Source organism: Bactrocera latifrons, unplaced genomic scaffold, assembly GCF_001853355.1.
Source record: "Bactrocera latifrons isolate USDA-ARS-PBARC rearing strain unplaced genomic scaffold, ASM185335v1 scaffold_144, whole genome shotgun sequence".
NCBI classification, from domain to species: Eukaryota; Metazoa; Arthropoda; class Insecta; order Diptera; family Tephritidae; genus Bactrocera; species Bactrocera latifrons.
This window is the reverse complement of record NW_017534897.1, coordinates 579,373-604,967: the sequence shown is the minus strand read 5'-3', so window position 1 is coordinate 604,967 and position 25,595 is coordinate 579,373. Positions and strand designations below refer to the sequence as shown.

Sequence of the window (25,595 nt, the reverse complement as noted above, 5' to 3'; positions counted from 1 at the left end):
ATTGGAGATATCAGAAGGACCTGACTGCACGTGGTATCCCGCATTGACGCCAAAAAGCGAAAAAAAAACAAGCGTGTAAGCGATGTCCACGCTAGTAAAGAAGAGAAGAGTTCTTAACCAATTCTATTTTACCTCCTTCCATTCCTGCGAAAGTCGTCCCAAACTGTCCGGCAATGTGGCGAATTGTTCTGGAAAATCGTTCGCCAATTTTAGCATATCCTCCCAGCCTTTTTCTGTTAACCACTTCACTGGACAGGCGCGCTCACTTTTCGTTAGTGTTATTGCACCTTTGATGAAGAAATCTAACTCAGCTTGCGTTAGACTGCCGTTACTTTTTGCAAGTTTTGTAGCTATCTGGAAGGAGAAAAGTAGCTTATGCCGCTCGAAAAAGCCCGTACAGCCATAACAGTAAACACTTTCAGTAAGGGTCTTAATAATATTGTTCAGACGTTTGGCGAGCACTGTATCTGGCACTGATTTGCGTAGCGAATAACCGAACACATCTAAGTAAGCGGCCAAGGCATACTGATACATGCTATTCACGGAGGACATATCGGAGAGTGCAAAGAATAGTACAGCGCCACGCACCGCAACTGGTCGATAGCCATTGCGTAGCTTCTCAATATCTTTGCTCGTCTCCGCAGACAATTGTAGTTGTTCAGAGACAGCTGCCGCTTTAGTTTTGGTATTCTCCAGCGTTTCGATCAATTCGACATTATCGAGCATATTGCCCGTGGATGTGGCCAGCTCGCGCAGTAAGGAATCTTCTAGTTGCTGCAATAGTTGTTTGTTTTCACTCGTTTGCGCTATGAGCGATTCACGTTGTTGTTCCAGATCGGGACGTTCGGAACGTACCACAACACTTAGTAACTGATCTTCCAGTCCAATCTGTGTGACGGTGTAGTTGATAACCATAGCTTTGGCGAATACGGCGGGATCGAATTTGGGATTAGCAAATTTTGTGGTTAAATATAAACGGAAGTTGGGATCGAAGTCGACTTCTTTATCACCAAGCACAATGAATTTTCGTCCACTGACCACTTGTACATCTTTACTGAGCACATTATCAATAACGGGATCTATGTAGTCATCGACATCTTCGAACAACACTGGATAGCCATACATTAATGCCATTTCGAGTTGCTTTAAGAAATCAGAATCTGTAAAAGACAGTGTCTTTAGATTATTGCGTGTCTCACGCTTTCTAATCCAGTGCAAGGCTTGCAGCTGTGGATCAATACAGAGTGGAAAACGCGATGAACGTGTGGTGAGTATGCCGTTTTGTACGGACAGCTCGTCTGGCGGTAAACCCTCGGATGTCCATGTGGATACCTCAACATCAGTGGTGAGACTTTCACCAATGCGAAATGGTGAGGGTACGGGAATCAAACGATTCTGCACATCTTTTAGCCAATCATCGAATACCATTGCAGTGCGGAAATCCCACGAAAATGCGCCAGTGTAAGCAAGAAAGGAGGCACATAACAAACATTGGCCAATCATGTTAATTTTTTGCTGACGAAAGTTTTCCATATCCTCCGCCCAGCGGCTGCGCTCGGAGCTTAGGCCGCTTATCAACTTATTTGATGCAATCTACAGACGAGAAAAACAAAATTTTTTGATTTGTGAGCCATTCCGATACTGGCACTTCTGCTGCTTACCAGTCTGCGCTCGGCTTGTCTCATCATTTCAGTCAATGCCTTCATTTGCTTCATCGACTCTGCATAACGGTGGTTTAATTGATCGAGTTGTTCCTCCAATTTGGCAATTTCATGATTTAGATGATTCAGTAACTTAATTTGTATCTCTTGTTCCTGCACCAGGAAATCAACGCGTTCCTTCTTTGGCTTTACTTCGCGGTACACCTCGTAGAATGCAATTACAGCGCGTACGAATTTCAGCAACCCCGCACCGGCTACCGATATTTTCTCCATATCATCCAAGTTCGAGTTCTTCATATGTGCTCGACAAGCGTTTATTTGCTTGCCGGTCAACGCTTCACAGTCCATCTCCATTAAACTTTTTAAAAAGCTCACATCGGACATCATGCCTTTTGCCGACTTCCAGTTGATCTCTTTGTAACCCTTCAATATAGCGACGCATTCACATACAACCTGCACTTGCGGCGGTGGTGTTGCAAACGAACGAATTTCCGTAATTTGTGCCTTATCGAGATCGGCTAGCGCACGACGTGCCTCTTCCAATGCCGGCATTGCTTCGGCAAGCGCTTCTTCGGCATCTTCTTTCTCGATCGCAATTTGTTTACCCTTGATCTCCACTTCAATCGATTTTTCCGATGCCTCGGCCTTTTTGACATTAGCCTTCTGTGCAGATTCCTCAATATCAACTAACATAGCTTCGCACTCTTCCGATGCTTTTGCGACATTCGCTTTCTGTTCGGTAACAATGAGACGCAATTCGTCGATTTGCTTAGCCGCATCGTCGATCTTCTGTATGCCCTCCTTAAGACGATTGCGTTGCGTTCTAATAAAACTGCTGCGCTCCTCTGAAAGCACGAGACATTCATATATACCCGAGGTAGTATATAAAAAAATTTTACCTAGCAGACGCAAGTAAGTGTTGATGAAGTCCAAATAATGTTTCGGTGTGACATAATTGTTGCGCCTCAGCTTTATCAAGTATTCGCGGGAATACATTTGAATGGTTGTGTGTACGTGCACGACGTGCTCTATAATAGCATCGCGATGTTCGGATGGTATCTGTAAGTAGGGCAAAAATTAGATTAGAAGATTGGGAATATTGCTATTAAATTAATGACTTAATGAAACCATACCATTTTGTGTTCTGAGAGGAAAAGTTGCGCCACAGCCGACAAGGCTTGTTGCGGCCAAGGGAATACCCAATCGATATATGTGCTACCAATTAGACCGGGAAAGCTTCTGCATCTGTTACGTAGAGCATCGCCAGATGGTGACATGCATAGAGAAACATGAAGATTCTCAGCACAAGTGCGCAGGAAGTATAACCATACAGAATCCCTACAGAAAGATAGGACAATTAACAACAAAAAACAAAGAGCAGTAATGCTTACTTGGAAGCAGAGTAGCCTGCCTCTTCGGCAGCTGTGCGACACGATGTTACTATGGCATCCTTTTCGTCGTCGGCAAAGAGCGCCGGCACTTGGCCCACGGTTAGTATATTATTAATCAGTTCCAGGAAACCTTCTTCAACAATCTGTGAAATAAGAGAACGTAAAGCCAGTTCGAAAATAACTCTATACGTATCTCCATAGATCTCTCCAAATGTCAACTAACCTGCGCGGCGTTAAAGAGAAAGACAGTCTTTTTGCGTTCAGCGCCCACCATGGTGTAGAGCCGCTTAAGATCGTCACGGAAAGATGTCTCATTATAGCCACGTGCTACGGTAATTTCAAAAACCTCACATTCTAATGAGAAAATGGAAAATTGAATAAATTATAAAAACCTAGGGGCATGTAGCTATTTACCGGCAGCGAATGACGCAAGTCGTGTAATGCTCTTCTTGCCACTGCCACCAACGCCAATTATCATAACGTGTCCGCGATGCATACGTAAGGTGCGCTGGATGCGCGTTAGATGCTCCAAGCAATCTTCGAAGAGAACTAACTTCATTTTACCTCTGCGCTCTTGATATTCCTCAAGAATCTGTGGGCGAACACGATATTATATTATGGACTTGATGTTTTTTTTATAGACGAAATTCTTACCTCTTCGAAGAGTGCATGTACGGCATGGTAGTCCACGAGATCCTCATAAAAACGTGGTTCCGACTCATTCATCGCATTGCGGAAATCACCATAAAGTATTGGATCCCGGAAAACAAAATCGTGGAATGTGACAATCACTGGTGCATCATCGGGATTCATAGCCAGCAAATCTTGTTGTTCTGTAGAATAAGAATAATAGTAGATAAGATATTTTAGTGAATCTTTAGAATGAAAGATAATTGTTGATGAGGACTCTACTTGATACTTTTATGTGCCAGAAAGATTTTAACGCAAATCAGAATGACTTATATACAGATCAGAAAGCTGTTTTGCCGATGGAGATTTCAGGTGAGTCCACCAAGAAGAAGGGTCAACGAAATTGTCTTCTTTATGTAAATCCCTAGAACATATACTAAGAGATAAAATATTAGAAGTTTAGACTCCGTCTTCAAAGACAAAATTAAAAGTCTGAATGTGCTGTTGCATGGGCCTATGAAGCATGGACGATGTCAAAATTTAATCAGCTGAACTGTTCGAGATAAAACTACTTCGCAAGATTTTGGTCCTTTAACAGTGTCAAAATATTTTAAAAAATATTAGGCTTATAAAGCATTGAGAGAAAGGGTGACAACTGTAAGTCCTAACCCAAAAATGATACGAAGATTAGCTTACTTATTGTTGAAATCGATTCTTTAACTCTATTAGTTAGCTATTCGAAAACATTTTCGGAGAGAACTTACTGAGAAAAAAGAGCTTATAAAAAATCCTCCAATAAGAAGACTTAAAGAGAGTTTGAAATCACCTTCAACTTGAAATTGTCTCAGGAGCCATTCCTGAATTGTGTACTCAAGTCAACACTTACCTTGAGCCAACGCCGCTGGGTCTATGAATCCGTGCTCTTCTTCGAATCCCGGTGGGAATGTTTCCTCCACCTCGCGTTCAATGTGTTTTTTCATTAAGGCGACATCCTACAAGTAACGGTAAATGTTTTTGGTATTAGTGTGGCTGCTGGCGTTGAAAAAGTGCCGAATGGTGTTTACATGAACAGAAATTGTGTGCGAATTTTCCATTCACAATGTGTGTAAGTGTGTTAGCTAGTAATTGATTGCGTAGGTGCGTTGCCTCGTACGCTGTCTAATGGTACACGTCGCCATTCGACACTTCACGTTAAATGGTTTTATTTGACAGCGCCGGTACTCTGCACGCCGCAACCACTGCACGTTGAGTTCTGACGAACAAAGACAACTAATGCCAATCAATCTGTGCTGTCGTTTCAGTGAAATTCGCTCAACGCCCTACTTCTCTCTCAGGGGGAAAAATGCACGAGACAGCGGTTGGTGTTGCGAGTATTTACTTTCTACACGGCTCGTGTCTATTTGTAATTTGTACTTACATATTGAAATAAGTATATTTCTAGGTTTTGATTTTGGATAAGCGCGGCAGTGATGGGCGTGGCAGCACTGCCAGGTGTGTGGGTGCGGTGTTATGTGCGTGCTGCGTCGCCTTGTGTGCTTTTATTAGTGTCTTTATTTGTTTAAGCGTTCGTATTCAAATCGAATTCGAATTTTTAAATTGCAGTCAATTTAGCAGCAACGAAACATCAATCAAACATAAGCTGGCGAAGCTTCAATAATGTCTTCAAAGTGCACAATAACGGTAAGGTTTTCGGTTGTGCTTGGTTGTAGAACCACACGTGGTGGTAAAAGTATGTGGACGAAAAATTTTAATTTATTTCTTGGTTGAATTTAGTTGGGTAATGAGTTTAAGTTGGCTGGTAACCTTTGAAAACCTAAGTATTTTAGTTTAAAATATAATTTTACTTAATATCATCTGGATACCCAGTCATATAAGAATAGAAGGAAACGAAAAGACAGACAAATTAACCAGCCGAAGAACAGCTAAGAAAGCAATTCCTCAAAGTTTCGAACCAAGCAGCTGAAGGGTTGTCGAAGAGTGCTCTTGATGGTGGAGAGATCAAAAAGTGTCTAATTCCAGGCAAAAGTGAACAAAGTAATATAGAGAAAATCACAGGACATATACCGTTAAGATTCCACACTCAGAAAAGTGGACTCGACGGAATGCAGAACATAAGAGGATGACGATGAGATGCTGGAATATTATCATTACGGAGATAGATAAATAATATGGTTGTCTAACATGCTGAAATCATAATTGAAAGACCTGCCGGGAATTATATAGTTTTAAGATAATAATAATGAAATCGGTAGCCATTTATATAGGAATAAAAGGCGGACGAGGTGGCAAGGTGACTCTCGGTGCCAGCCAGGAATGCAGCTCCCTAAATCTCTTGGAAATAAAGCAGTACTGATAATACCGCAGAAGTGCTTTATAGTAGGTTTGATAGCGGAGATTTGCTGGGTAAGATGGAGCTAAATATTATTATAGAGGACATCACGGTTCATCAAAGGGCATTAGACTTCACTTTCCAAAGCTTTGAAAAATGAAATCGGATCGGAATCTGAAATCTTCCACGACTAGCTATGTTCCAGCTAAAAAAATGTTGTTGAGTTATTGTGCAATAAATACAGATATCAAGTCCACAAAGCTTCTGAAGAGGGCCTAAATGATTATCACTTGGGACCACAATTTAACATCTTTTTTAGAATGACTTCTTTCGATAAAGCCTCTAAAACTACTTTTATGATTAAGGTTTGACAATTAAGAATAGTTAAGTTCTGAAAGCTTAGAAAATCTAGAATTTCCTAAACATCAGTTTGGTCGAATATTTTAATCACAAACTGTATATTCCGTCGTTTGCAGCACTTTATAATTGAGTGTTTACCGTGAACGGTGTACCCCAGTTTCTATGCGCGTACTCCTTCATGTATATGTATTGGTTTGTGCGTATGTTTGTTGTATGACAGAACTTCAAAGTACTAACGTTTTCCGAAATTAATCGATCGCAAATAATTCGCGTAAATTCATTACGCCAAACGCGTATCAAGTCACGTAGGTTGGTGAAGTAATTCGAATGAATTAATAGCATTCCGGCGAAGATGCGCGACAGATCCTTCAAATTAAAGATGTAATGGAATTTTGACGGTGTTGGTGGTAGCTCAACAACGACAATCTGTAAATAAAAATATTTTCAATTACTGTTATTTACAAACATACAATATGCTTATAAACACATACATATGTTGGAAAGGGTATGCAAATATGTTAGTCAATATATCCGTATATGTGAGGTCCCATAAATTATCCCCTAAAAGTAGCAAGCACACAAGTAAAGCAAAACCCAGTGTTTCCATTAAAATATTGCAGAGTTAAAAAAGGAGGCAGTAAAAATTCTATAGATTTATTTAGTGCCAAATAGCTGCGGCAGGGCCATTCAACGCTTCGTTGCCTCGCATTTACGTTTGCGGTAAATTAAATTTGTCTTCGCACGTTAAATGGCATACAAATCAAAATTATCGCCGTTTCCAATATGCATTGAGAAGTGTGCTCGCAGCACGCCTTGGCAGCACAGGCAGACAGTGGACGGAGTAACTTGCAACCGACAGGGCGAGCCATATAGAGCCGTCTGCAGTCGAAGTATGTTAGGGAAGTTGAGTTGTGGTGAGGATATATGTATGTATGTATAGTAGTCAGTGTGCACTCGGAATTCAGGCGCTCATTTATGCTGCACTTAAGGCTATCATCATTGCTATCTACATACTCCTTCTGGCGCATCTTGAGTACTGCCGCTGAGCGTGGACAAGGTGAATGGTGTGGCTGTGAGATGTTAAGTGCGAAATTCTATGAGTAACGTGCTTTTTATTCAAATAACTCATTTCACTAGGCTTTTTGCAAATGCAATCGACGGAAGGCTTGCGATGATGGTTGTGCGCCTCCACCAAGGCTGGTTGTGCCGCTTTCTATATATATAAAGGTGATTCATTTCGAGGTTCCCTACTATAAAAAAAAAACACTTCGAATTTAATGGGGAATTTTTATTATCATTCGAAAAAACGTTCTTAGAAATTTATTTTTTGAAAATTTCCTCTCCCAAATGTTGGCGGCGGCTACTTCTCAGATAGTCCATCCATTTAGTACAATTTTCGATGACTTATTCGAGCATTTCGACTGGTAAATGGCGAATGACACAGGTAATGTTTTGCTAGAAGGCCTATATCGATGCAAAATTGTTGACACGATCTTGTTGGCCATTGACCGACCCATAACGTGAAATTATCTGTTCACCAAAGTGTTCTGTTAATAAATCAATTGATAGATTTATGTTATAAAGTTTCGCCGTCTTGTTGAAACCAAATGTCGCCGAGATGATGGGCTTCAATTCTAGGTCTCAAATCTTCGATTATCATGGCGTGGTAATGGTGGTCATTGACGGTGGCCTTGACACTGGCCTTATTTTTTTTTTAGAAATATAGACCTATTTATTCCAACGGCTCACAAACCACACCAAACCGTTTTTTCTGTAGAAATGGCAGTTCTTAAATCTCTTGCGATTGCTGTTCGTCCCAAATACGGCAATTGTGCTTGTTTACATATTCATTGATCCAGAAATGGGTCTCATAGCTGAACAGAGATTGTCTCAAAAACGTCAGATCTTCTTGGAGCTTTTCAAGGGTCCATAGAGCGAAACGATGTTTTGTTCGCTTTCAATTTACATCAAGTAGTTTTAGTAGCTGGTTGATTGACGTAAACCTTTTGTGTAAGATAACCCCAGAGAAAGAAGTCTTTATAGGACAGAGGCTTGTTGAAAATAGATTTCAGCAAATTCCCGAAAAAAAAAGACGACTAACATAGTGTTATAACGCTCGGTATTAAGCAGCATTTCGTGTCTCATTTCCAAAGAAGTAAGGCCTTATACCACAACCCGCACAAAAGTTTAAATTTTTGGGTATACAATTGCGTTTCCTGAACTACGCGAGGATTTAACTCATCTATAGTAAAAATTTGGTTGGTTGAAGACGCCATTAAGGCAGAAATAGGACTCATCTGAGTAGATGACTTTCAATGAATGTGAAATTGTGAATTTTTGGGAGAACGAGAATTTGCTTAATCATCTTGGAGAATTACACTTTTAATTTTGAACACACCATTGAAAACAGCTTCAGATAGTTATGTAGAGACTTAGCGTTGTGTCATATTAACCTTGCAAATATCCACGATTAAATTCGGCTCATATTTTTGAACAGTTCAATGTACTGTAGTTTCGAAGAACTGATTTCGGACGATCTTCATTAAATTCGTTTTGGACTAATTTCCGACCTCGATTGACTTCACCATACTATCGCTGGACATTGGTCCTTCAAAGAGTTCATCCTGAATAATTTAATTAAGTTCATCGATGGATTCATGCTGGGTTAATCAACGTCGGAAGTTGAAAAAAATAATCGCGCAAAAATTTTCGCCACTTAATTCCATTTTTGGGCCAATCTCTATAAGTAGGACCTTATGACTCCTATGCTTAATAAGTTTTGATTAGTATACACAATGTATATTTATTATAAATTGAAAATGGTGTCAGCGCAATATCTAAATATTAATGGAAAATCCAAAATTTAATTGACTAGGTTAAACCGCTAACAAAGCAATTATTTTAATCTTAGATGCACACTATGCACGAGCAGGAATCGCTTGCGCTCGTGCCTTCGCGTACACTCCCCAACGAAGAGACTGCTTACTGCTCTTCATGAACCAGAAGTTAGCCAATCCCAGCAGCGTCGTGTGCTGGCAGACACCGACGTAATCGTGTGTACAATGTCGCGGTAGGACAAGCGTATTTTTATACATTTACAGCGCAAAGAAATGCGATAATATTTTAATGTCAACAATTGTTAGAACTACCATAAACTAATGCAATTCCAATGTGCACTCCATTCGGAGCGGCGCTCTCACATTCTCGCTTCAAGCGCTACTAAAGTAAGTAAGTGCTATTACTAGTGCCTTTCTGTTCACTGCCGCCTGCAGAAGGGAGGAGGTGTAAGCGGCGGTAAGTTACTCGTCTATAAATTTCGCGACTTGCAACTTCATACATAGTTTGCCATCAATGAAGCAAAAGAGGAGGGGGAAAAAAAAGAGCGGAGTTCTGCCTGGAGAATTCCAACGTTGCTGGTAGCGATATGGCATTACTAGAAAATGTTAGGAATAGAAAGCAAATATAAATCTTAAACAAACATTCAATTATTGTCTGCTCCAAGACACATGAGCGGTCTAAAGTCCAAAAAATGCTTGCAAATTGTAATTGAAATGGAGGCAAATTCCATCAAAACTCCTTGTGAATAAAAGGTTTTTGTATGTAGATATAACCGGAATATATAAAACAGAACAAAGAAAGTGATTGTGATTTCAAATAATGTTCGATTTATCTAATATTTTGAGAAAATATTCTTTAGCCTAGTACGTTTTTCTAGCTGTCGATACGCGAACTTGTCTTCAAGATTTTGAGCTATCAATCTAAAATTTTGCACACAACTGTTTTGCCCCAATTTCATTACTCCTTTTACGAAACTGTTATCGGTATGCAGTAGCATTGAGCTGACATTGGCCGTCCAAAATCAAGTCTTTGAATGGATAATTATTGATATAATAAGATATCTTCCTGAAATTTTCCGTAGATTATTATCCAAGGCATTGCTAAATACTCCGCCCATATTGTTCGGATCAGACGTTTATAGGGTATACATAGCTACCATACACCTGCTAATTACTGCTTAGCTGTCTGAAGATACAGAATAAAGGAGATCACATCGCCTCATTAGCACCTATAGTATTGGATTGGACTTTATCAATATTCTGGGGGTGTGATTCAAAGAGGGCACAATAGACCTACCTAAGGTCGCGGTGCAATCCTCGTCTATCTATCCTACACAAGCTAGAATAAGCCATAAAAGCGAAGCAAAGGACGAATAGCTGATATATAAGGGTCTGGAAAAAGTCCCCGTAATATTTTTAGGGAATATTGCTCACTAGTAGCACGATATGGAGCTCATGGAATACATATATGGGAACCGATGTGGAAAGTAGAAACCTTCCTGTTAACCCTCAGAGCGCTTATAGTTTGATATTGGCGGAATCGCAATGTAAACCAAATGCTTTACTCATCCACACGCCCATATAAATTGCTGTAAATGCACGCACATGTAAAAGAGCAAGCGTTCCGGGCATACCCATCAACATAAACAAACAAGTCCTGCGTTGCCAATGCACGGCACGCAATTGTGTTTGTTTGTACGGTATGTATTGATTGGCACAAACGACACAGATCGACATTCAAAGATTGCCGTTATACAAGTGGCAATCCACACACGCCCACAAAGCTTACGCCGTCTTGCCAACCTTATCGCCTGCACTCGAGCAAGGACAAGCAACACTGGACCGCACATTTATTGCAAGTATATAAAAAGCAATCGGCACTCAGCGTCCAGCACACCTAAGGAGTCGCATTTGATGCACACAAACACTGCCATGCACCAAATCAGACAAATATGTGCGTAAACAGCAGCATTCCACTCTTGCTCTTGCACCCTCATACTTTGCATGCACGCAGAGGGTGGTTCACAAATGAAGGAAGTGATTTTTACATTGAATTGAGTAAATGTCAAACATTACTTCATACCCACCTTCAGAGAGTATGTCAAAACTAAAGTTGGATCCAATGTGATGTGACTAGATTGTATGGTTCCCAAGTTAAAGGTAATCAAGAACAAAATACAACATGTAAAAAATATTGCTCGATGACTTTACAGGGACGTTTCTAGATCTTTTCGAAAAGCCCCAAAATTTAAAATTTGGTATCATCCCATGATATCATGATATCATTAATAATGGTAACGATATCTACTTTTGTTTACGCATCTCCCTAATGTGAACCCTTTGTCAAGCGTGTAGTCCTCGGTATGTACACTTCATCCTTCGGCATTTATTGAATAATTTCCATTGTGCATAAACCATTTGGCAGCAGGCGAAGTGCGAGAAATGCTATTTCCACCATAAGCCTTCGACTTGTATAATAGAACTCACACACATACAGACAATAGTGTCTGTATTGAGAGAGGCATGGGAACAAGGAGTTGAGCTGCGTTGACGGCGATTGGCGCTTATGAAAAATTGTCCGTTATTTGCATATGTAAATCGATTATAATAAATTCCTGCATGTAATGTGGCAGTTTACACTCCAACAATGCAAAATCTGAGAGAAATACGAAAATATTGAATAACAATAACAACAAGAAAAACATCAACAATTGGTAAAATCTGCACAGTTTTTGTTGCGCAGGATGCAGGGATGATAAAAGAAATACATATGTACTTTGGTTTAAAGCAATTTGCAATCCAACGAGTTTTGCAAACACTACAAAGAGCATTTAACATTAACTTGAAATATATATTTTAATATACACATAAATATATGATTGATGCACCAACCTTAAAAAGACGCAGCGTCATCGAGACCACGTAATCTGCCATCTCTATGAGTTCCTCTTTAAAGGCGCTGCTGTGCTGCAAATGTCCCTTGAATATCGAGACGTAAATCTGCTGCAATGATTCATCATTGGGAAATACTATATTGAAGACGGCAAACATGGATATGAAGCGTGGATCGACTTCGTTGCGTCCGCCGCCGGCGCAACCCATGGCGGCGTAAAATGTCAGATCTTTGAATTTTTTCCAATTGAGATCCTTGCCACGATCGTACATGCCCCCGCGCTCGAAGAGTAACTTAAGCAAAGCGATCGGCTGTTGTGTGCCATATCTGTATGGGAGATTCATAGAATATTAAAAATTAGTGTAATGGTAAGAGGTCTCTGTTGTTTGATAATAAAATAGAAAATAATAATATCTTAAAAAAATATTTCAGAATGCTTTGGCTATAAAAATATTCGACCCCTAAGCATGTTAGATTGAAAAGGCTTTCAGTACTTGTCGTGCTTATAATAGCTGCATAACACATCGATTTTGCTAAAATTATATGGAGTCTGATTCGGCCATAAAAAGCTACGGACGATTTTGATTAAGTCAATACTGAATTGAAAAAAATATTCATTCATTTATATTAATGCTATCGCTTTCGAAATAGTTCCAAATTTGATATTCTGCACTTATGTATGTCGAAGTTCTTCCACGTGTCAAAAATTTATCTACTTTCGTTTAGAGATAGTCTTCAGCATTTTTTGGGAAAAGTCACACGCAGCCATATCTGACAATTAAGGACTAAGAACTCCCGAACAAGCAATGAAAATCGCCAAGTTTATAAAACACATCTACCTTAGAACTCTTTCGTTCTTTTCTTCTTCTTTTCTGAAAACAGCGCTAATGTATGCTAACTAGTCCCTCAGATTTTGAGATATATTTCTGAAACATTACACAATAATTCCTTTCTTTCCAAGGAGCTTCTCATTTCAAAGGACCACCGATATTGGATATCAATAAGACATAGTGTCATACCAACTGAGCGATCAAAATACATTCCTTCATTGGAAAACTATTTAATTTTAGAAGACATCGTCACGTCATATAGTATGAAGTTAGTAGGTAAGTGTGCCGCCTACTACTTATTTTCGTGATGCTTATTGCATATATATATTCGAGGTTTGGTAACTGATGGGTTCCAGGAGTAGTAAAATGGGATTACGATAGCGCTGCGCACGCAGAAAAAATTTAGAACCGTTTCTTTACTCGCTTCGAGTTTGCAGCTGTAGCAAATATTCCTATTTTTAACGGGCGATCTCCGATGAACCATTATGGCCGTTGTAAGTCTATATACATTTTTCCTGGACCTTATATATAAGTTATCAGTTCTAAATTGTTCCAATTGCGTATTTATTAGCCTGTTGACCGTTTCCAGTGGAAATGATATTGTCTCCGTCTCAGACTGACCAACTGCTCTGCTTTTTCGTTAACAAAAATCTTCCTCTGATCGGGAACACAAATTATGGGCATGTGGAATTGACCTGGCAGTGCGCTTAAAGCCTTCCTATATTTAATGACCATATTGAAGTTTATCTTTGGCACCGACAAGGCTAGCAATGCCGCCTGACAGTTTGTGTGTGAGTTAGCTCTCTGTATCCTTCCTGTGTAATTCAGTAGAACTTCACCTTCTCTATGCTTAGGTGTTTGGAGGATGCTAGATGTATTTGGTAGACGGAAAAAGAGAGAGAGAGATATCAAGAATTTCGGAGTATATCCCCGTTCCTATTTCACAGTCTATTTTGGACCCGTCCAAATAGACTGAGGTAGTATTACCCTGCTCTACCACACCTTTTCTCCATTCCCTTCTAGAGAAAATTGTGTATCACTTTTGAAATCCAACCTGTGAGAATATAGTCTGATCTCGATTTAGTTTTATTTCGCTCTGGTTTAGGATATTGCTGTGTCCACTACTCTTTAAGTTCCGATTTCATGTCTCCTTGATTCTTTTAGCTAAAACTGTAGCGCCTCTTCGTATGTAAACGTCCAGTGCAGTTGATGCAAGAGCATATTAAACGCATGAGTCGAACATATGCCGTATACATGCATTCATAGCATGTATGTAGCTACCAATAAAACATACTGATCAGATAAAGGTTATCTTATATCCATTTATGCTATAAGAAATACATCTGTTAAGGGTAATATAGCTATGATGTTGCAGAACTTAATGCTGTTTCTGTTTTTGCTTATTATATTTGGAAATCACTTCCTTCAAAATGTCTTAGTATTAATTATATAGTTGTGCCTGATGTTTCACTCTTTTGATTTTTTCTTCTTAATCGCCATCAAACTTTTTCCATAATTCCGCAATTTCTGCAGGACTTTAATTGAAACACTGCCACTCTCCCCGCATTTTGTCAAAGCATGTCAGTTTTCATATATATTTTTTTTTCAATATGCTGGCCGCAAACTAAGTCGCCACAGCTGAGAGAATATGAGTGATTATAAAACTGCTATATCTTGCTACATTTCGGAAAAAATCTCTCCCCAAAAATTCAACTTGCTCAGCAAATTTTTATGCTTAATTAAATTTCATTGCCCATTTTCCGCAGTCAAGCCACACACCCCCTACATTAAGTTCGAACTTCTACTGGCGCTGATTGCTACTCAAAAAGCTACATACTTGCAGCAACAAATGTTATTGAAATTTTTAGTATACAACAACAGCAACAACACGTTTGCGTGCATGTAATAGGCCTTTTTAATAATAAATACCACAGACATGCCACAGCGCCCGCCGGGCGTATTAATATATACGGACATGTAGACAGTTACACGGTCCTCATGTACGTATGTAGTGGTATGTGCCACACAAAATGTGTGTTGTCTTACGGCCGTTGACTAAAAATGCAACATCATCGAAACTAAACGGGAATCCAATAGCGTACGGTATTTTGTACTTGTTGTCATTGGAGGTAGGTGTATAGGTGTGTTGGGTGTGATTCGTTGGGGTATATGGACGCTGTACAGCTGTGTTGGTTAAAATGAGAATTTTGTTTAGACTTACTCATCAACTTGTGGCATATTCATGTCATCTACAAAGCATGCAATCTTCTTGCCTATTGGTGGACCAAATGTGTCCTTTGTGCGTTTTTCCACAGCTGCCTCGAGCGTGCGTTGCACATCCATCGATGAAGTTCTCGATGAAAAATTAATATTCAATATGATCTGGAAAAAGCCAAAGAACATCAACGGAAGCCGTTCCCTATTCGGTTGCAAGCATACATATGTAGGTGTGTGTGTATGTGTATGTGTGTAGTGAGTACATGAACAAGCATAAAGAGTCACAGCGCAAATACCAAATAACAGCTATTACAACGATTACAACAATAAAACAAATAACCAAATGGGAACACACGGCCATCAACTATACTAACGTTAGGAGGCAGAGACTCATCGTACCAGCAACGGGTTTTGCAAAATTTGTTGCCAATACCAGTATGCAACATGATGTTGCAACACGCAATATGAGTATGTGGCAGTATGGATAGTGGCAGTGGCAGCCAACGTATTTAATAAAATGCACAGAGCAAACAAAATGGTCGCAATGGATTTTGCGCGTGTGTGTGCGTGTACGAGGTGTGTTCAAAAAGTATCGCGAATTTTATGTTTTTTCAAAAATTATTTATTTATTCATGAATATCTATTTTGTCCCCTTCAAAGTAATCCCTATGAGATATTATACACTTGTGCCAACGGTTTTTCCAATCCTCGAAGCACTTCAAAAAATTATTTTGTTTTATCTTCTTCAGCTCCTTCTTCGATGCAGTCTTTATCTCGTCAAGAGAAGCGTAACGTCGTCCTTTCATGGGGCCTCTTCAGTTTAGGGAGACATGAGTACCAACATAACGCTACAAAAATTTGAAATTCGTATATACGTAACCCGCGAAAATTCAAAATTCCCGATACTTTTTGAACACACCTCGTATATTTATACAGAGCTGCATTTGTGTGTGCCTATATGTGCCGAAGTGGTTCATCACTCACATTCGAATCCGGATTTAGATTACGTAAATACTGTGAAATCATGGCTGTCTTTGATGTGCCCGCTTCGCCAACGAGCAGCACCGGGCGCTTGATCTAAACATTGGCGATGGCATCATTGTCCAGCAGAGAGGCATCAGCAATAATGGGCGCACATGCAACAAAAAGGTAAATATTAATAAAGTTTTTCTGCAGAATATTTAAGGCTGCTGGTCATGTTTGACATATCTACACGTCGAGTGTGGTGAGTAGCTTTTATTTGAAAACATTTTGTAAAAAAAAAAGGAATACAACTTTAAAATTATTAAATAGATAAACCGCCACTTTCAAATAAGTTTTAACATTAAAAAAAAAAGCTTGAAAATGCAACCCAGCACATACCTCACTCATCAAGGCCAGCGTTTTGTTGGTACGCGTGCTGTCCACAGTTGGCACTAGAATCTCACTGAACTTCATTTCCGGATCATGTACATACTGCGGTACTATCCATTCCCAAGCGATCCAGCAGCCCTTCTCACGGCTATAGAAGTACTCGTAGAGCGTCGGTTTACTATTCGGCAGTTGGCCACCCGTAGCTGGTTTCTCTGGCGAGTCTGCTACGGCGGGGAAGCCAGCGATACGTTTCAAAAATTCATCGAAAATCGGCTTATCCCTTTCGATGAGTGTAGCTCCGAGTGAATTATAGACACACTATAATGTATAGAAGAAATAAATAAATGACTCATTGACAGTTTGAATATTATACTATATAATTTTGTAGAGATTATGGTTAGGTTGGGCTCAAGATAAGTTTCTAATAAAAATGAATTGATGCTGATGATAAGTGGGATATTTAAATATCAAAGCTGGAACTTTTATATTAGGGTGAGCCAAAAAACAAAAAAAAAAAAATATTCGCAAAGTTGTCTATGAGTCTATTTTTCAGGGTACGAAGAGAAATTTGTTTAATATTTTGATCAACCCAATCGTACATACACATATGTATATGTTATCTTCGAGGAATAACCCAATTATCTCTTGAAATTATTAATAAGGTCGCAACTCTTCTTTCGGAGACGGCATAAATCCGTAACTATGAGGTTTTTATATCCATTCTCTTAACGTAAACATCTTGTAAACTATTAACAAAATACGGTGACATTTAAATTTAAACTGCGCGCGTCGAAGGATTTGGAGAATATTTTTTTTTTTTTTGGGTTTTTAGTACTATCAGTCGCATTTATATCAAATTTCATGTCAAAATATTCATTAGTGTTTGAGATACGAATCATTTTAGGAGCTGCGAAAAGTGAGTTTTTCGTTTTTTGCGATGTCGAAATTCGTTGAGCAAAGAATTTTCATTAAATTTTGTTCACAGAATCAATTTTCTGCTGCGGAAACGTTGAGGATGGTGCAGAAAGCCTTTGGTGATGAGGATATGTGTAAAAAAAGTGTTTACAAGTGGTATAGGGCGTTCCAAGCCGGCCGTGAACGTGTCGAAGACGAAGAGCGTCCATGGCGACCATCAACCTCAACCGACGAAGCTCACGTTCAACAAGTCAAGGATTTGGTGTTGAAACCATCGAGTAACAATTAGAGACCTTGCTGATGAAGTTGGCATATCGAAAGGCTCAGCAAATACCATTTTAAAGGATGTTTTGGGCGTCAAGCGCGTCAAATCTCGACTGGTACCGAAAACATTGAGTTTTTTGGAAAAAGGCCCTCGTAATTCGTGATCATTTCTCCAAAAACTCAACCCACATCGTTTTGTCACCACCGTATTCACCTGATCTGGCGCCGTGCGACTTCTGGCTATTCACCAAGCTCAAAAGACCGCTCCGGCGACACCGTTTTTATACGATAGATTAGATTCAAGCCGCAGCGAAGACGGAACTGAAGGCCATCACGGAAAGTGACTACAACCTGTGTTTCAAAGATTGGAAAATCCGTTGGCATAAGTGCATTGCATCGGGAGAGGATTACTTTGAAGGGAATGAAATTGATTTGGAAGAATAAATAAAGAATTTTCAAAATAAATACAATGTCACCTTATTTTTTGGGCACATTAGATAGGCACTCACCTGTAAAAATCCGCACTCAATTGAGTCCTGATCGTAAATAATAGCCTCTGGCGCCTCCATGGCTATATCATCCACATTGGTGTACACAGGCAGTAAAGCATCATACATGTGACATAATTGCATAACCATATTCAATTCTGTTTGCGGAATAACCATTTTCAACGGGTTGCCCTGTGAGGTGCCATCCACACCCTCCAAGATGAAAGCGATCGCTTGCACGACTATTTTATCGTAGAAATCCTTCAAAGTGTTAGCAAACTTGTAGTAATTTAGTAAAACGTGCAATAAAATTCAGCAAACCAACATTTAATATGGCGTTTTCGCCCTCGGGTCGAGTCAATATCCAGCGTTGCCAATATGGAGCGTAACGCAAATTTTTCGGATCCACATAAACCATGCCGGCGCGTGACACAGTGGCTGGTGAGGCATACCACAAGTTGCCAACCTATTAAAAATGCAAATGTTGAAATAGTGGGAACAGACATATATGCATATAAAATGATAATACAGTTACAGTATTACTCAGATTAATGTAACAAGGGTTATTTTTGACATGTACTACAAAGAGAAAGATGGAGTAGTACATTACGGGGCATATCTTCAGCGTAAATAGTATGAATCTCTCCGAACTGTTGCATATGAAATATTATAATTCTTTCTCGTGATTTAATATTGGGTAGTCGAAAAAGTCTTTTCGTAGTTTGTCATATATCTCTAGTGCCACCAATCACATTTTGTCATACACTATAGTGTTGGAAAGGTGAGATTTTAAGATTAATTTAATCAAAGAAAAAAATTAAATTTGTGGAAGTTGAAAACAAATTACAGCTCTCCAAGATAAGGAAGATATTCGCTATATTTTGAAATATTTGTATAAAAAAGGGAATAATGCACGTAAGCCACCAATGAAATTTGTGTAGTTTATGGAGGCGATACTGTATCAAATATGCACCTCGCTCTGGTTCACCTATCGTTGAAAATGTCGATGAAATTATGGAAAATATTGACCAGGACCATCACATAATCAGCCATGACGCTCGCTAAGGAACTCAACATTCATAATCAAACGGTTTTGAATCATTTAAAAAAGGCTGGCTACAAAAAGCAGCTCGATGTTTCGATACCACATGACTTGTCTGCGAAAAATTAATTATTAAAATTTGTGATTCTTTGCTGAAACGAAATGAAATCGAACCATTTCTGAAGCGAATGGTAGCAGGAGACGAAAAGTGGTTCAAATACGAGTGTAAAAACGAGCATGGGCCCAGCGTGGTCAAGATGAACAAATGATCGCAAAGCCATTATTGACGCCTCGAAAGATTATGCTTAGTTTTTGGTGATCTAGCCTGGTCGAACAACTGATGAGATTAAAGTAAGCAATCTAAAACACACGGTCAAAACTGATCAACAGAAAAGACTTCGTCTCCATCAGGACAAAGCTAAGCCACACAGAACTTTGATGACTCGGCGAAAATTAGTAGATCTTGCTGGGAGTTTTGATGTATCCACCATATAGTCCTGACTTTGCACCATCGGACTACCATTTGTTTCGGTCAATGAAGAATACCCTTAATGGAGGAAAATTGGTTTCAAGAGAAACCAGAAAAGATTTACACTGATGGAATCAAAAAGTGGTCGACCAAAATGGTACATCCATTAAATGTAATTACACTCGTATAATAAATATAAAAAATAAGTTGAAGTTTGGTTAGAAATACGAAAAGACTTTTTCGACTACCAAATATTAATCCACCGTCGGGTAATTGTTATTAAACCGTCCGAAAATATTTTTTTTTTTAGAGTTTTCTCCAATCGGTAAATGCTGCTAACTTCGTTTTTATCTGCTGGAACAACTAATAACATTTTAAAGTCTTTCCTCTGGACAGAGGAGAGAAACATATGGATCCAATCTTGTACGAGGAAAAAGTGACGATAATACCATTGAATATATATAGTTAGAGAACTCTTCTTAGCTCTCTGATTATTGTAAGAATCATTACTTCGAAACAGTAGAACAATTCGTCTATCTTGAAACCAGTGTCAGCAGGTTAGATTCGGAATCCGATATAGAAACACTATACAAGTATGAACAGTTTATAGAGATTTATTAGAGTTTAATAATGGAAGCAGGCAGCATCTCATAAAATGGGTCCGGAGACGACGTGAGAATAATTTTTTAATGAGTCGGAATAAAAAGTTATGTTTAAAGTGAGTGAGGCAGCATAATTTGTGAGAGAGACTACGAAGATTTTATAAGATGTATAACTGAAGGACTTAACCTGTGAACAAAGCAATTTGTTGTGTCGACCAAAACTTTTTCGAGGGATATCGCGATTTTCCAGAAGATCAGGGAAGAAGAAATATATATAATGCAGTGAAATTTCACTCTGTAGCTGCTCGGTCTCTCAAATTAATGACAGGTATCAAGTTACTTCCGTTTTCTTAGATTAGATCCTCAAAATGGTCTTGCTCAGTATTTTCAGTGGTTCCTCAATACTTTTGACGAGTGTTTCTTCGAATACTTTTTTATTACGAACATATAAGCTTTATCTAAGCTATACTGTGTTCCAGTGCATATCAACGCCGCCTCATTACAACGCCATTTATCATTGGGCCCGCAGAAAAGGCTTTTGCATATTTTTCCTAAGTATGTTTGTATGTATTACTGCAGGCGAGCAGCTGGTGTGGCATGTTGCACTGACAATCTTTGTTGAAAACTGCCAGCGCGCTAAGTACATACTGACTTCACCTGCTGCTGCTTGTCATTGAATGCCACAAACGTCCTTCGTACACAGCTAAAGGGTGCGGCCTTCAGAGAATAGATATTTATATGTATGTGTGTGTGTGTTACTTACCTCGAATAGCAGCGCACAGTAGCTTTCCAATCTGATGCGTTCGCCATTCGCTAGTGTCAACAGCTTATTATCATCCATAACGGAGTTCATGTTCTCGATCCACAGCGCGTCGACGTCACCATCAAAGCAGACATAACGGCGTTCCTGTCGATTAAAGGAAGTGGATAACACAAACACAGTTAGATGGAAATATGTTGCAGCGGGCTCGTCACAACGGATGCATGCATTAGGCTGATTGTATTAGTTTGTCATTTGCCACTTGCAACTTGCCACTTGCCACATGCCATGTAACCGCTTGTGTCGATGTCGCATGTAGCACATGGGTATTACAGCTACGATAGTGGCGCGATTGAAAACTAGCGACCTCGTGGAAGCGGAAATTAGGCGTGCGCGGTGTTGAAAGCAGTTGACCCCCCACACATCATTACCTACTAGCCATGTTGGTTTGCAGCACCTAGCGCCTGCTGTGATTGACATTGCAATCATAGGTGACATTTTCGTTTTCGCTCACTCCCTCGCTGCCTTATGTAGCAGCTGAAAAGCTCGACGTGGCGCGTTGGTCTATTGTTTCGCGTTGTCAGAGAGGCAGCTGTGTTGCCTCAGGATTTATTAGCGCGACTTGCAAGTGTGATTTCCACTTGGCTGATTATGTGGCCACTGTCGCTATGTGTTGCAAAGAGTCACAAATACCCACACACTCAAACGCAAACATGTGACACGTTGGTGACATAGTCATATAGGTGGGTTGCAACGCTTACTCCAGCCACAAAACAACTTTGACAGTGCAGAAAATCCAACTCGTCTCCGCGGTGGAGTGCAGGTGTTTGGTGCAACATCGAAATGCTCTTGACTTCGACGCGTCAGAGCTTTGCGCACATTCTTTATATTTCTGCAATGCTTTTGTTGTTGTTGCTCTTGTGAGTGCATGCTTCAGCGCACAAACAAGCACCAAAGTAACAAAGCGTATTTTCTTAAAGATGTGGCAAGCAGTGCGCGGCACACATGCCTGGTGGTTAAGGGCCTCAAAGCCAGCGCCGCAGCAGTGCCACGGCAGTTGACATTGACATAAAATCTTTTCTGCGTTTGTGATTTTCACCGTGAATAATGTTCGTGAAGGTGAGTGCGGTCACCATTCAAGGCGAGGAATTCACCCCCCCAAAGTGTTAGCAATAAGAGTTGCCACCTAACGTTTTTATTTTTTGATGTGGGATGATGTTTATTCAATTTTATATGAAGGCAGCAATATTAATTATTTTTCATTTTATTACATTTATTTTGTGGCAGTAAAATTGGCACATCAAATTGCACAATCAAAAATGCGCGTCAATCAATTTTAAGTCGAAGTGTGCCAATCAAATTTGCACCTGTATCCATCAACGCCGCATGCCCGAAATTGCCAGTTAAAATTTAAATGCAACGGTAAAAATGACAAGTAGTGTTGTGGGCAATGTTTATGTGTGGAGGAGGTGGGCAGTTGACACACTTTTATGAATCACAATTGGCATTGCTTTAGCATACAGTGTGTGCAAATGATGATTTTTGAGTGCTAAGGGTCTACATGCCGGTCGCACACACGTCTCACAGTACTGAAGAAGACCCGAATGAGTCCATCCACCATCGCTCGCAGTTTGCATGTTCTGAAAATGGGAAAATACGAGGTGGCCACCAATCCCGATTTTCGCAGGAAAATTTGGTTTAGCGGTGAAGCTCTCGTTTGGTTCCAATTGTCGCACTTGGAGTGATGATAGTCCACATGCCGTTGTTAGGACGTTGATAGATCTTCAAAAAGCCTCTGCTAAATGTGTTCTATAGACAGATATTAATGACTTTTTTGTACCTGAATTTTAGGATAATCAATTAATTGAAGAATACTTTTGATGATCCTGGGACTTTGGAGTAGCATCCAAGATCGTGTGATTTTGCATCACTAGACTATTTATTTGACAAGGTATCTTTACGAAATTCGTAGACGATTGTCGTCTCAGATGCGGGAGCTCAATCTGGTGCATCTAGTCATCAAACAGGCAGTGAAACATACCGTGCTGTACATGACAACAGAGTTAAGATAAGGTCGCCTCATTAAATAAAGGCCTTGGGGGTAGACGCACCACTGGCCCTTCTTCCAAAGGACGGCGTTACGAAGAGGGTAAGCTTTACAAAGAAGTTTGGAGTTACTCTCGGCAGTAAGGCGGAGGGGAGCCACTCCACGCTCGATCTACTGCAGAGGGGTAGCACTATCCAGTGGTATACTGACGGCTCGAAAATACTGGAATTCAGTGCAACAAGCATTGCGGGAACATTTTCCGAGTATATTTCAAGCCGAAGTCTTTGCTATAAGTCACTGCGCAGAAATAAATCTCCCTCGCAACTAGAGTATCACTATACTCAGCGTTATTTAACCGGCACAAAAACCGATCTCAGCTTATGAGGTCAAACTGCTTTAAATAGAGGAGTTTACAGCTGATCTGGGTGCTGGGGCATAAGGAGGTAGCCAGAAATTAGGTGGCCGACGAATTAGCCCGCTCTGCGGCAAGTTCCAGCATGATGAAGTCTGAACATTTCATTGCGGTGGGGTTCCACACCATAAAGTAGTTGCTCCGCTTGGAAGAGGGTGTGGGGAGAAAGGCCCCAGTGGCAGGCAATAATGTGACACGCCAAGCTACTACTGGGAGGTTACTACATCGCAAGGTTTGCAGATATTATCAACCTTCCCCGAGACAAATTCGTCTCCTTGGCGCGCTCTATATAGGGCACTGCAGGCTCAGGAAGGCTCAGGAAGCACTTGTGCAAAATGATCCTTGGGCAAACTGCCGGTTCTGCGACTTGGAACAGAACACCTGATTCTAGATTGCCCAACAATCTTTAAAAACAGGCTCAAGGCCCTAAGTTCCATTTACGTGGGCAAGGATCACATCAATTCAGTCGCATCCAAAAAGCTCCTAGAATTATTCAAAATGCTGGACTTTTCTGACCATATGCGATATAGGAGATGGCATAACAGGACACAGGTCACAGTGCACAACATCAATTATCAATTTTTTTCGTGCTTTAAATTCTGATTAATGAGAGAGCATCGGTAGGACTAGCTGGCCTTTGATTCCTGAAGATCGGGGTCTTCTCTTTTACACGATTCAAAAATATGGTACAGCACAAAATGAGAGTGATCCATGCTGGGTTTTTATTCAACTCGGAGTTTGTCAGAGAGAGAACGGATAACAAGCTAATTTCTACGGATTATAATTATAGTTTAGAAAACTGTAGCGAGTGATTAAAATGCAAAACAGATCACTGTATGCCAAATCGTTCGCTTGTTCTGCTCTTAAAAATGACGATTACATTTCAAATATTAGTGTGTATGTATATAGTTTATGTTGTTATAAAAATGCGTTAAATGCTTCAAACCAGTATGTATATGTATGTAAATTATTAATGTTTATAAATATATACTATACATATGAATGTTGTGTATTTGCATACGGTTGATGTCGTGTATATTTATATTGTCTAGCATTGCACTTTACCTCGCGCTCAGTCGGCCTATTCATCTCACGAAATATATTCGAAAATAATCCATCAATCCAATCGCGTGTATCCATGTCGAGGTAACCATATAATTCGATTACCGAACAGGCCTGCAATAAATAAAAATTGTACGCATCAAATTAAGGTAAACGAAAAATTGATAAAATCGATTGGCAATAAAAAAAAAAACAAAACGATATTACCATAAAAGTTTTCACAAATCGGCATGTCGCTGCATTGATACACACACACATACAGGCTTTTGCATTATTATATAAACGTGCTTTGTCCTGGCTTCTAAGTGCCCTGTAGGAATATGTTATGTTTCAGCGACATGTCTTAAATGGTATACAACTTGGAGTAAATATTATTTAACTTATATCGCTGAAGGAGGATGGAGATATGTGTACAAGTTCACGTAAGTGAGGAAAGTCCTCTGAGCGCCATTTACTTGAGAGTGGCCATAAACGATTCTTTTACATAATCAGTTCACGACTTCCGGTTCTAGACCCAGGAACCTCCAGCTAAAGTGAGAAGGCGAAACAACCCTCCCCAGGATTGTGCACTGGGTTTGGGAACCGCCACGTAAAATACACCCTCAATAAAAAGAAGAAAACTGCCTCTGATGAGAGACCCCTTTTTGATGACGACCACTTGAAAATGTAATATACAAGAACTTAAGACGCACAAAGCATTTGCTACCACAAAAAAAAAAAAAAAAAAAAAAAAACTCTGTGCTTTGTCATATTTTTGTCATTTGGGACGAGTGAATATTTTTCAGTCATATACCTTTCCTGAAGGGAGCGCTTTTAAAGTGTACATATAAGACCGAAATTTATGCAGTTTTCACTGACATACATTTGGCGGCATAAAAATATTTTATGTATAAATTGACAAAAACAAAAAGTAAGCAATATCAGCAAAATCAACAATAATAGGCGTATTGTATTAATAGCAATATTGAAGTAGGATGATTATTGTAGAGCCAACGTTGACGCTGAGGTGCGTGAGAGGCGCGTCAAGGCTGAC

The 25,595-nt window shown here is 39.8% G+C and overlaps 1 protein-coding gene across 1 annotated transcript in view; it reads right to left on the bottom strand.

The window, feature by feature from the left end:
- The window catches only part of LOC108965653 (dynein heavy chain 10, axonemal-like), a 105,740-nt gene that overhangs the window by 31,303 nt on the left and 48,842 nt on the right, over nt 1-25,595 (bottom strand). The window contains exons 31-48 of the mRNA XM_018928202.1: nt 24,566-24,676; nt 21,045-21,188; nt 18,494-18,634; nt 18,190-18,429; nt 16,511-16,819; nt 16,133-16,225; nt 15,153-15,313; nt 12,101-12,428; nt 6,609-6,797; nt 4,569-4,674; nt 3,707-3,885; nt 3,467-3,644; nt 3,276-3,406; nt 3,053-3,195; nt 2,795-2,999; nt 2,561-2,720; nt 1,662-2,506; nt 133-1,593 (exon numbers count right to left, since the gene is read on the bottom strand). Coding sequence (XP_018783747.1) covers nt 133-1,593; nt 1,662-2,506; nt 2,561-2,720; nt 2,795-2,999; nt 3,053-3,195; nt 3,276-3,406; nt 3,467-3,644; nt 3,707-3,885; nt 4,569-4,674; nt 6,609-6,797; nt 12,101-12,428; nt 15,153-15,313; nt 16,133-16,225; nt 16,511-16,819; nt 18,190-18,429; nt 18,494-18,634; nt 21,045-21,188; nt 24,566-24,676 — 5,124 coding nt within the window. The remainder of the gene's footprint in view (nt 1-132; nt 1,594-1,661; nt 2,507-2,560; nt 2,721-2,794; nt 3,000-3,052; nt 3,196-3,275; nt 3,407-3,466; nt 3,645-3,706; nt 3,886-4,568; nt 4,675-6,608; nt 6,798-12,100; nt 12,429-15,152; nt 15,314-16,132; nt 16,226-16,510; nt 16,820-18,189; nt 18,430-18,493; nt 18,635-21,044; nt 21,189-24,565; nt 24,677-25,595) is intronic.